This window comes from Streptopelia decaocto, assembly GCF_964273445.1.
Source record: "Streptopelia decaocto genome assembly, chromosome: 5".
Taxonomy (NCBI): domain Eukaryota; kingdom Metazoa; phylum Chordata; class Aves; order Columbiformes; family Columbidae; genus Streptopelia; species Streptopelia decaocto.
In genome coordinates, this window is record NC_138659.1 from 31,336,068 (window position 1) to 31,349,004 (window position 12,937).

Genomic DNA, 12,937 nt, shown 5'->3' on the forward strand with positions numbered 1-12,937 from the left:
CAACAAGTCCTGACAGAACCCGACAAGACTCAAGAAAGACTGACAAGGCATGATAGAGCCCAACAAAGCCCGACAGTCGCTGACAGGGCCCGACAGAGCCCAATAATGCCCACCAGGTCTCAACAGAACCCAACAGGGCCCAACTAATCCTGACAGGGCCTGTCAGAGCTCCCTAGGACTTGACAAAGCCCGACAGGGCTTGACAAAGACTGACAGGGCATGATAGAGCCCAACAGGACCCTATGAAGCCTGACAGAGCCCAACAGGGCTCAACAAAGCCTTGCAAGATCTGGAAGAGCCCTACAGAGCCCATCAGAGTCCGAAAGAGCCCAAGAAAGCTCAACGGGGCCCAACAGAGCTTTCTCCTGGGTACTTTAGGCAATAACATTATTGTTTGCTTGCCACGAAGAGAGTGGAAGGAGGGAGGAATTTTGATAAGTTTAAAAAAGATCATTTGTATATAAAACATGATGTTTACTTGGATCTAAACTACAATAGGATTCTGTATTATCGGGCATTTTAGTTCCACTGCAAACTTCTTTTTTGTATAAAGGCACTGGAATACTAAGAACAAATATAAGCACTTCAGCTCTAAAGCATAATCGAGGTTGTACTAGCGTACTTTTAACAAAAGGCAACTATGAGAACAATGTCTTAAATACTATTGCCTCATCTGTGTAGTCTGTTTGGAAAAAAGATCTGCTTGTAGTATGATACCTGTATTTTGGAACACAGTGTTGATCTTGTGTGTCAGTATTGCTGGAGCAGGGCAGGGGGTGTTGGAGCAGAGGGTCTGTTTTCAGGGGACTCCTTCAGCTGCCGCGTGTGACATCGGTGCACGTCATTCTGGGCAAATGGGTGGAATCCATGGGCATTCTATAATGTGCTTCAGATATGGTTGGTTTAAAAATTGCTTTGCTAAGGTCTCTATTAGAAGGAGGAGCAGGGGAGTAATGAGAAGAAAGAAGTTTGTCTTTTGTCTCTTTTTGTCTCTGTCTTTCTTTTTTCCCCATGGTGATGGATGCTTTTGGAGGTAAAACACAAAATGGTTATTCTGTAGTTGCCTGTTACTCAAAACTCAGCCATAGAAGTGAAGTGTAACATTTGAGATGCTAAATACCTCACACCAGAGAGTAAAGTTGTCATGAAACGCTCTTCCAATAGATCATCTTATTTAGCACTGGTGGTGTAAAAAGTAGAGCTTGTTTGGAGGTTTTATTCCATGGATCCATTAGCAAAGAACGCTGTTTCTCTTCCCCCCTGCAAGCTCATTCAATGTTTAGCAAACGATCTTTTTCTTTGCAGTGTCTCTACAGAATGTCAAATTAATCCATAACTAACTGTCAAAGGTCTGTGGAGTCTAATTCTCCGGTTTGAGGTTGGAAAAAGGCCAAGAAAAGTTGCTTTGGGTGAGGTTTCTGCTCTAATACAGGATGCTGCATTTAACTATCTGTGCAATAAGAAAATTATTTAACCCTGCCAAAGAAAAAAATGAGTAATTTGGCTTGTATCTACAGATTGAGCCTTCCAGTCATCCTGCCGTGAGGAAACAGTGGATGTAGAAGGAAGCAGGTTCTTGCTTGCCTAAGAATTACAGAACTAACCAAGAGGGGATTTCATTGTCGTCTTCCTTCCCATTGTGGTTCTACCCTTGGCCATTCATAATGTAAGGAAATGAGTTAAGAGAAACAGAAAGGCATGTGGAAGAGAAAAATGTCTATTTCTTGACTGCTGCTTAACATGTGCTCAGGTTTCATGTAGATATATAATTTTCCTGCTGCCTGTGTCATCTTCTGAAGCTTACAGTTTGTGAAAACTCCTTCGTGCCTGAAATGGAGCTTTGGTAACTCATATCCATGACTGTTAATACGAAAGAGTCTATAGGAACGGTTGAGACTTCCACATCTGAAAATCCTGTTCTTCAGAGTGCAGTTCTAAAACTGATCTTACGGAGTAATTTCACAGAAACCTTATTTTCTGTGCTATGTCGTTCTAAAATGTAGTTTTAAAACGCCTCAGTGATCTTGTCCAACGAGATGTATAACTCCTCAGAGCTGAGGGGCAGCGCTCGGCACGCAGTCACAGACACGCATCTACTAGAGCTGCTTAGTTTGAGCAGCAGTGACACCGCTGATAATCAGTTTCCTTTCCCATTTTTGCCTGCGCCAGAATATTTGAGGACACTCAGGGTCTCTGAGTCTAAAGGAAGAGTGACCATAGCCGAGGGCAGCGGGAAGGCTGCTCCCATCTGCTTAATAACACATTTATTATTTTATTTATGTACTTGTTTGTTATTTGAGAATCTTCACGATGCTTGAGTCAAGTCTTGCTTTTTGTGTTTAAGGGGTTTTTTTTCTCTGCAGAAATACGAATGACTGCTGCAATCAGACCTTATTTGCAACTGCATTAGTCACGAGCTTCTGTTGAGGCTCGACATCACACGTGTGTTTGCTTTTTCTTTGATTTTTGTTTTTTAAATTACAGGTGGAAGGAAATCCTGCTTAAACATGTTTAATCTGTCTCTTAAATTGGAGTGTCAGCTCATTTCTCACAACTAGTTATAAATGTAGTTTCTGTGGTGCTTATTGTTTGTTAGGATTTATTTGCTTCCAGCCTGGTTTCTCAGAGAAGTGATGCTTATGTGATCAAGCTGCTGATGTGCAACCTAATCACTTTGGAACCGAGTTTGAGCAAGAGGGAAAGTTCTCGAGAATGTTCAAATTCCCACCAGCTATGTGGTGATTTTCTGGTGTGTAGAGGAACAGAATTTTTTCATGCCTCTTCTTTAAAACATAAATAACATAAAGAAAATCCAAGACAAATATTGTCCCGCTACTCAAGGAGCTGGTTATTTTTGTGCGAGAATTCATTATCTTCTCCATAACCTGTTATAAGATCACGGCATTTTCATAGCGTTAGGTATATCTGCAAATGGCGGCTTTACAAAGAGTTAACTACTGATGCAAAAGAAATGTTAAGATTAAGATGATTTTATGTGAAGGGTAAATACAATGCTTGTGTAAGGGCAAAAAGAACTGCTCGGGGGGGAAAAGCTTTATTCCTTATGACACTCTTGCATTCAGAAATGTACAGCACAGAACGATGCTGTTTGAATTCTTAGTGGAATAAAAGAATTAATTGTTTTACAGACCGAAAAAGATTGTGCATTGTTAAGAGGAGGAACCTCATTCGTGTTGCCCGGTGTGCTGTCACAGAGGTAAACTGAAACTCATCCAGACAAAGGATTTGCCCAGACGAACTTAATTTCACGGCAAAACCGAAACCAAGCGACAGAAACCGCTGAGAATCAGAGGGGTAGCCCAAAACCAGGCAACATTTCTGGTCACCTTTAATCCTCTACACGTTCGCTGTACCAGTTGGGGTATTACTGCTGCAGGTTAACACACAGAATAATGATCCAAAGCCCAAATACACAAGGCAGGAAACTCTCTCAGGGGCACCCAGGAGAAATAATCGCTTGCCTGAAGGGGCGAGGCCTCTCTCAAGGATAAATCAGGATAAATAATCCCTCACTGGGGACAGGTGAGTGAGGGGTCCTGCCTCTCACTGCTGCCCTGCCTGAGAGGTGGCTGTGACTGGGGTCACCTCACTGGGGGGACGTGGTGCTGGGGACCCTATCAAAGGGTAGATGTCATGGTCAGGACCGCATCAAAGGGTGGACACCACAGAATCCCAGAATGTCAGGGATTGGAAGGGCCCTGGAAAGCTCATCCAGTGCAATCCCCCCATGGAGCAGGAACACCCAGATGAGGTTACACAGGAAGGCGTCCAGGCGGGTTGGAATGTCTGCAGAGAAGGAGACTCCACAACCCCCTGGGCAGCCTGGGCCAGGCTGTGCCACCCTCACCATGAAGAAGTTTCTTCTCTCATTTAAGTGGAACCTCCTGTGTTCCAGTTTGCACCCATTGCCCCTTGTCCTGTCACTGGCTGTCACCGAGAAGAGCCTGGCTCCATCCTCCTGACACTCCCCCTTTATCTATCTGTAAACATGAATGAGTCCCCCCTCAGTCTCCTCTTGTCCAGCTCCAGAGCCCCAGCTCCCTCAGCCTTTCCTCACACGGGAGATGCTCCACTCCCTTCAGCATCTTGGTGGCTGCGCTGGACTCTCTGCAGCAGTTCCCTGTCCTGCTGGAACTGAGGGGCCACAACTGGACACAATATTCCAGGTGTGGTCTCCCCAGGGCAGAGCAGAGGGGCAGGAGAACCTCTCTGACCTACTGACCATCCCCTTCTAACCCACCCCAGGTACCATTGGCTTCCTGGCCACAAGGGCCCAGTGCTGGCTCATGGTCACCCTGCTGTCCCCAGGACCCCCAGGTCCATTTCCCCTACGCTGCTCTCTAATAGGTCATTCCCCAACTTACACTGGAACCTGGGGTTGTTCCTGCCCAGATACGAGACTCTACACTTGCCCTTGTTATATTGCTTTAAATTTTTCCCCATGGTGGTGGGGACCCCATCAAAGGGTGGACATGCTGCCTGCCACAGCGGAGTGTGAGGGGCACAAATGAGGCAGCGGCTGCCACATTGGAAGCCCTGGTCTGTATCAGGGTGGGTGCACCCACCACACGTACATGGAGGTGAAGTTTCCAGTGCTCTATTAGATTATTAATCCATGACAAAACTATCTGAAAAGTAGAAATTCAGGAGCATTTTGAGACAAACAAAAGAGATGTATGTTTTTTGACCATCATTTAAAGCAAGGCATAAGTTGGGCTTAAATCCTTGTATTTGACAGGGTGTCTCATGGCTCCTTCAGCTTTGTGGGGTTATATTTCCCGAGTCTTTTTGAGTTGTTTTGTTGTGCAGACCTGTTTGAAAATACTGTATATTTCAGCTACCCCCGTGAATTTTCCATGTGTGAAAAGTGAAAGACAAAAAGTACTTAGAAGCTGCTCAGTTCTGGATTCTCACTGATCCACGCGCAGTTTCGCGGGGTGACAGTTCTGTGCTGGGACGCTGACCTGATGCCGGACTGAAAGCTCCCACCAAAGCCAGCGAAACATGAAACTATCAAATCAAAAACCAATGAGTCACATCAGTACTGAAAATGATTAACATTTTGATAATCTCAAATATTATCAGCAAAATTGTGTGCAGTTAGCACATATCTGTCGCTGTAGTCAGAGTAAGATACAGATATTTCTACCCTCAGAGTAAGATTTAACTTCCAGCTTTGCCAGCGTGCAAAAGAAATCATTGAAATGTTTCTAAGGTTTCTTTCTGGTATCAGAAGTGGAGGATGGGGATTTTTTTACACCTACAGAGAAAGGAGGTTTTAAAGTGAGTTTACCCTGTGTCATCTTCTCAAACAGATTGTTAAATCGTACTTCCCAGCAGCATCCCTTTAGCAAAACTCAACACTTTGAGTTTAGTAAACGTCTAATGAGTGTTTACTAATATTCCAGATGTTTTTAAGATTAAATATTACCAAGGTATCTCACACTTCTAATGGCAGGTTTTGAGAGCTGTTAAGCTTTATTCAGAGAAATTACATAAGCACAATATACTTCCTCAGTAACTCCCAGACGTTTTAAAAATCACTGTTCAAAATATGGAGCAACAATTAGCTGATAATGTGTCTGTGCTAGCTGTTTGGATGGCAAACTTACCAAAGCGCTGAGCTAACATCCGTATTTTCATGAATACTGAAAGTTAAATGCAGAAGCATAAAATAATGTCCTAGGTACCTAAGCCATTTAGGAATGCAAGGACATCGGGCTGTTTGTTTGTCCTTAAAAGCGCCAGATGAAATCTTGTTCCTACTGAACCCAGTAGATGTGAATCTGCAGAGCCAGGACTGGCCGTAACTCCGGAGCGTGGAGATGGCTTTTTGTGCATACAGAGGGACGGATCCATCCTGTTCCTGTTGGAATTCAGTTCTCCTTGTGCTTAATGGAGACACACATTTGCCCTCATTTTTTATTTTTCCTTGCTTTTTTAAACACCACCAGTATTGTCTCCTGTTCTTATTACTTGCAGCTGGCATAGCAATAATTATGTACAGGATTGCCAGTCGTATATGTTTTAAATAAAATTCACATACTAGCAGTTAAGCAATGTATACATACGTGTATCTTACAAATAAGTTAGCAAAGGCAGCCTTCTCTAAATGAGGCGGGTGTTACTGAGATTGATTTACACCACACTGAAGAGGGAAGGGAGACAGCGAGGACTACGGCGCTCTAGCTATTCAACATCTTGCTCCTCTGCGTTGCCGTTATCCAGCGCTGGAAGCTCCCTTTCAGGTAGCAGCCCATACTCGTTTAGGAAAGACTCCACATCCCCAGCAAAGAACTCCTCATTGAATTGTTCAGAAACGCTGATGAAATTGCTCAGGAGCTCCCCACCCTTGTAGACGAGGAGAGTGGGCAGCACGTCGCTGGAGAAGCGGTCGCCAGCCCCCGTGTCAGAGGCCTTGATCTTGCAGAACTTGACGGTGGCGTACTCGGCCGCCAGGCAGGCCAAGCTGTTGTTGAGAGCATCGCAGCCCTTGATGCCGTCTTCATAAATGTGGACGATGACAGTGGTGGTTTTATGTTCTTTCTCGATGGCTTCCAGGAACTGTTCCCCGTTCTGCAGCTCACACAGATAACCGTATTTTGGCCCAAAACTCAGCCTCTGGTGCATATCCTGCATGCAGCGTTTGCGGTATTTTTGTAGGCAACTTTCATCTTCTTGCTCATCGTGAATTAATTCATACTCCTGCATGCTCATCTGTGAATATTGAGAGAATGTTGTATTAATAAGTGGTAATGTGTCGGTGCTGAGACAGGAAGAGACTAAGTTGTTGTCTAAAGAACGTGGCGTGGAAAGCTTAGCCAGAAAAGCCATCGCTTCCCACAGTGACACTGGAAGGTCTCTTTGGGAGACGGGTGAAGATCCCGTCTCAACACTTGCATGTCAACTTGATGGTATTAAAGACAGTTGCCACATTTTGGCAAAAACTTCCAGGTCTTCTAGAGTTGGTGGGAATTGTGCCAGGGACTGTAGCGGGGTCAAAGTTTAATTCCTGTGGTTTTTTGGAGGGGGGTTGGGTCCCCCACTTTCAGAACTGGTAAGTAGTAATGAGCAACGTTCAGGCTCAGAGCTCTACCCTGACTAGTAGGTTTTTAAACGTGTTAACATTTTTCCATTGCCTTAACCAAGGATAGAGCACTGAGGCAGGGAAGGGAGGAAGAAAGATCAAACTATGTTGTGTGATACGTTGTGAAATACACTGCTTATTTTAGTGAAGTTAGACTTTGCTTGAGATAGGGCTGGATAGATGGTCAGGCATGCATTTGTTCTGTCTGTATTGTGTGAGCTCTGCTAAGTTGCGAAGAAATTGAATCTGGCAAATGGAGGATTTTCTGCCTTACAATCAGTATGTTTTATATAGAATCAAGTTTTATTTATTTTGCTTTTCTTCTCTTACCTTGCGGCAGAATCTCTCTCTGGTGTCTTTATCCTCTTTACTGAAAGATCTGTGTGGTGAAGACATTTGTCTAAGAATTTCTTTCTTGCTCAAGGATAGGGAGTCTCTGTCTTCGCTTTCTAGTTTAAACTTCCTCCAGTCATTGATCACACCTTTGGGCCCTAAAAGACATGAAGTTAGATGAGAAACTGGCTGCAGCAACAAGTTGTCTTAAGAAGGTTCTGTTCTTTGGTGCTTTGGGACCAGTGTGTTACTTTAGCATCCAAAAGAAATAACTTTTTCCTAACCTGGGTTACTTTGATGGTCTAGTTCCTGTCAGGATCTACTACAAAGATTTTGGGGAATTACATGAGTAGTTAACGAGGATGGAGATATCAAAACCTGTAAAAACTGACATATTGGCCAAAGCTGGTGTTCCGTAGGAGTATATTTGCATTTCTCTATAGAAAAGGCTAAGTAAGCAATTCTCCCTGCCGTGAGAGAGATATGGTGTTGCCAGTTGCCAACACTCTGTTTTGTATCAAATTTCAACATCTTAAAGAGGTGGCTAAAGGCACCACACCCCTCGCTGGAAAGGGAAGGTGACCTGATCTTTTGTAAACAAGATTCCAAAGCAAGAATTAGCCTGAACCTCTTGGCGTAACAATAACCGTACAACAGCCTGATATCTACAACTATTTGGAAGCCTAGGTGTTGATGTAGTGCCCTACATTTGGGTCCTTAGAAAAATAGATGTATATAATAATGTTAGTCAAGAGCAGTGAGGCTGGTTGGGAAAGAACGCCAGGAGGAGTTATTACAAGAGCTACATTTATTATAGCCCAAAGCAAACGAAGCCATCGGAGCAGAGGGAGGGAATGATTGCCGTGTCATTACCTGTTGGTGGGGTGGGATGAAGTGATGCCCGTCTGTAGAGCTGAATGCAATGTCAATACTCACAAAAACCATGGTGATTGAGTGCTGGGTTAAAAAGAGTTGTGATTCTGAGCAAGGATGCTTTTAAGGCTTTTAAATGCTATGCTGTGTTTGCCAAAAGGATTTATAAGTTCACTTTTAGCACTGAATGTTCCTTCTGTAAGAAGGAAAAAATAATTCAACCTTTATAGTGAAAGTTTATAACCTAATTCTAGCGTGCAAGTGTGGTTTTTGTTGCTGTTTTGTTTTCTTCTCTTATCCCTGGAAGGACAAAGGCTGTTGTTTGTGACTGAAGCAATAAACCAACAAGACCTGCCATGGGCCACTGCTGTTGGTGGCTTCTTCAGCTGTTTTCTGCATTTGCCATTTGCTTCGGGTGTAAGGAGATTGGCTCAAAGGTCAGTTTGGTGTCACCTGCCCTTCCATGAGGAGTGTCACTCCAAAACCCGTTCTCATTGGCTTTGGAGTCGATGTTTCTGTGCAAGTTTGTTGTCAAACCAATTGGATCGACTTGAATTCTGAGCTTCCCCAGTGAACAGGGACAATTTACCTTATTTTTAGGAAAAAAAAAAAAAAAGAAAAGCAGTTAGTTTTCTTGCCTGTGTGTGTCGCTTGTCCTTCAAAATCTTCTTCGAAGCTGGTGTTGGCATTTTCTTCCATTTTGGTGGCTGGAGTAGGAGATGCTGCAAGTTCGAAAAGGAGAATGGTTAATAACAGGATAGAAAAGGGATAAACTTCCAGCAGGTACAGGGCGGTGTGTAATTCCCTGCAGCTGTTAGCTATCCGTGGAGATCGAGATACACATGATAATTGTAGAGCATCTCATCCTCATCGTCCCATCAAAAGCAAATAGGATATATGTCAGTCTTTTTAAAAAGACATGTGGCCAGATTCTTACAGAAACTGCCTGGCTGAGGGTTTCTTCGTTATACTGTTCCTTCTCAGTCACTGGAGAATACTGGGAACATGGTGTGAAATACTGGTTGTAAAACTTGTCTGCATTGGGAATGTGTACTGAGTATTTTCTTCTTTTTTCCTTTGTTGTTTTCCCCTTGGAATCAGGAACCTATTATTCCCCCAAGTCCTATAGGTATTTATTTTTAAGGGTTGCCTGAACTGCTCATTTTTCATATAGAAGACAGAGCCAAGTATTTGAAGCTGTTGGGCAAGAGACTTCTGAACACCCTGGAGATAAACTGCTTGTACTGGTTTGGCCATGTTTGCTACAAACAGGGAAAATTATGTGGGTTGTAAATCAAAATCCTTTTCTTGTTCCACCTGGTCTATAAATACGGCAACCCAAGTAGTGGATGGCAATGACAGGACATTGTGATACAGCAGCACTCACGCAAGAGCCTTTGTCTTTTATGGAATTTTTGGAGGGGTTAAGAGGAACCGCTGTTCTTTAGGGGCAGAGGTTTCCTTGTGTATTCCTATGGATGAGCCCAGCTGGGTGGTGCCAGAGCATCCCAGAGCAGCAGGGTTTGGGCAGAGCATCGAGGAGGAAAAAGGTACCAATTATTCACACGCTTTTTTACAAGACTGCTGATAGACATCTACATAGCCCTCTGCATCAGCTCTGCCACCGCACGGTACTGAGTGTTTTCTCACATTGCACAAGTTTCCTTTTGAGTTGAAACCGGTAATTCTAATGTGATAAAGTGTCTCTGTCCACAGGAGTCTTAAGCACTCCCATCCAGTCTGGAGCAGTTTTAGCTGTTCAGGTGCTAAGGTAAGCTTTATTGGACTTCACAGTAAATGCTGAGAGGTTATCATGCCATGAATGCCGTGTTTCAGAGCTGCCGGTGGGTTAGGCTGGGGTGATGTTAGTGTTGTAGCACACATGCACAAGAGGAAATGCATCTTCATCTTCACATACCAGCATCAAGGAATAAACCAGAGTAACAGCTGAGCAAGACACAAGGAATCAGATTCTGGTGTGTATTGGGACCAAAGCTAATTAGTAAATGTGAGAATAAATTATTCCATACATGTACTTGTGGCAATTAATCAAAACCTGCGAGAAGCATTGCAAATAAGTTTGGAAGAAAAGCAGATATTGAGCTGTACTTTATCGGTCTAAATTCTTTCTGTAGATAGATTGTTGTCAGCACATAGATCCAAATTATTGGACCAATTCCCATTAAATCAGTTCTGAAATGGAAATATGAATCTTTGCCATGTCAGGGCTGGAGAGCTGTGTGGATATGCTGGGTCAAAGTCACCTAAGTCAGACCTGTGGCTTACATGGACATCTACAAAAAGCTCTTCTGTCTGCTGATGCTGAGGTTTTTCTTTGTTCCATGAGGAAAGAGAGGGCTTGATTCTCTGTGTGCTTTGCTATTTAACAGCTTGTAGCCCTGAGAGGTGCTAAAAACACAGGGTATGAAACTTAAGCAGTCTGTTGCATGCTCAAACCAGAAAGCTGAGCACACTTTCGGTGAAACGTTAGAGATGGGAACTGATTGCTTAACAAATGAAAAATCTCTGTAAAGTTTATGTTACTGATCTGTTGTGCCTAATAAATCTGAAAAGATTAGGTGAATCATAGCAGCACGGAAAGCTGCGGTTCACCATTCTGCAGCGCGGCATGAGCCGGCGGTCCTGGCGACGCGCAGGCTGGTAAGCTGCCCATGGACCTGGGAGCGGGAAACTCCTACAACTTAATCCTGGTTCTGTGGCTGAGTCAGGCTCTGAGCCTGGAGCAAGTTATACAAACTGTTCTTCACGCTCAGGGGAGTTATAAATATTTCTTGTGCTTATCTTGGTGCTGGGAGAATTAGGCCATCCAAGCCAGGTGTTTCCCAACCTGAGGACGAGGGCAAATGAATGTGTAAGTGCAAGGTGATCCATGGGACGCTCAGTTCTAGGATGAGCTGGCTCTCCTTTCAATAAATTAAGTGGAAAAAGGTGTAAGTTACCATGCTTTGTGTGTGGGCAATCATCAGGGCGGGAAACTCTTCCACATCCTTGTAAAGTGTTTAGATGAGGTGTTTTTGTTGCTGGTGGGGTTTTTTGGGGGGTGGTGTTCTTTTATACACTGGGCATGCAGCATTTTCCAAAGGAAAAAAGGAGGTTCCTGGTATTTGGAGAAGTGTGGGTCCTACCAGCTCCAGAGCACACTGTGCAAATACCTCCATGAGGAAATGTCCATGCATAGTGCTGGGACAGGAAAGCAAATAGCCCAACAGAGTTGGTGGTAATGACCCCTCACCAGATTTCTCAGATCCAAAGCTGTCACCTCCCTGGCTTTACAGGGGGGTTAAATCTGGTGTGCCCGGCGGTGGGGACAGCTAGAGCCATCCTCTGCAAGAGATAGGAGCCACACACTGCAGCACCCAGCTGAAGGTGGGTCCTACTTAGGATTAGTTTAATATCTTTGTAAGTGATGTGGATGGTGGGATCAAGCGTACCCTGCTGAAGTCTGCCAATGGCACCACACTGAGTGGTGAAGAGTGGGCTGGCATGAACCTTACGAAGTTCAACAAAGACAAGTGCAAGGTGTTGCACCTGGGAAAACATAATCCAGAGTGCAGCACAGGCTGGGTTGTACCCAGCTGGGGAGCAGCTCGGTGGGGAGGAACTTGAGGGCACGGTGGGACGACAAGCTCCATCTGAGTGATCAGTGGCTGCTGCTGCGGCAAAGGAGGAGAACAGGACGTTGGGCCACATCACCAAGGGCATCGCCAGCAGAGACAAAGTCATCACCCTGCTCTGCTCAGTGCTGGCCAGGCCACACCTGGAATCCTGTGCTCACTTTTGGTCCCTGCTGCACAAACCAGCTGTGGACAGGCTGGAGAGGGGCCAGAGAAGGGCCACAAAGATGATCCAGGGACTGGGCAGCTGCCATGGGAGGAAAGGCTGAGACACCCGGGCTGGTTGAGCCTGGAGGAAAGGAAGACAAGGGGCGATGGGTACAAGTGGCTCCTGGGGTGATTCCGATTGGACACGAGGGAAGTTTTTCCCAGTGAGAACAATCAGCCATTGGAATCATCTTCCCAGGGAAGTGGTGGGTTCTGCAACATTGGACACTTTAAGATTCAGGTGTGCTGGGCCAGCTTGTCTAGAACGGGCTTGTGCCAAGAAAGGTTGGACCAGATGATCCTTGTGCTCTCTACCAACCTGGGATTCTGCGGTTCGATGATAATTAGTTGGCCGACAGTGCTGTCTTTTAGAAGTTCGTTAAGGTCATCTGTTAACATAATCTCTTCAAGCCTGAGTCAGGCAAAGAGCACCATGGATCGCAGAGGTCAGAGGCAGCACTTAGCAATGCAGGATGGTGTCCAGCGATGGCAACATGATAATAAACGTCATCACAAAAGCCATTTGTGTTCCTTAGTTCTAAGTAAGTACCCAACAGACCTTCCAGGACACCAGCTGCATTGCTACTGCTGGCAAGTTTTCCTTTTGCATAATTTTAACAGCATGTGATGTGTCAGATGAACTGCAACCTTTGTGGGGCAAAAATTTGCTGATTTAGAAGATATACTGCATTTTCATTGCCTTTTGTCATTGCTTTTGACAAATGAAAGTGTCTCTCCTCTACTCTGCCCTGGGGAGACCACACCTGGAATATTGTGTCCA

The 12,937-nt window shown here is 44.7% G+C and overlaps 1 protein-coding gene across 1 annotated transcript; it reads right to left on the reverse strand.

Moving 5' to 3' along the window:
- Nucleotides 1-6,210: 6,210 nt before the first annotated feature.
- PDC (phosducin) lies at nucleotides 6,211-9,013 on the reverse strand (the record flags this gene model as incomplete). Its single annotated transcript, XM_082053397.1, has 3 exons — nucleotides 6,211-6,738; nucleotides 7,439-7,599; nucleotides 8,953-9,013. 3 exons carry the CDS (start codon nucleotides 9,011-9,013, stop codon nucleotides 6,211-6,213), a joined length of 750 nt encoding a protein of 249 aa, XP_081909523.1.
- Nucleotides 9,014-12,937: the final 3,924 nt, after the last annotated feature.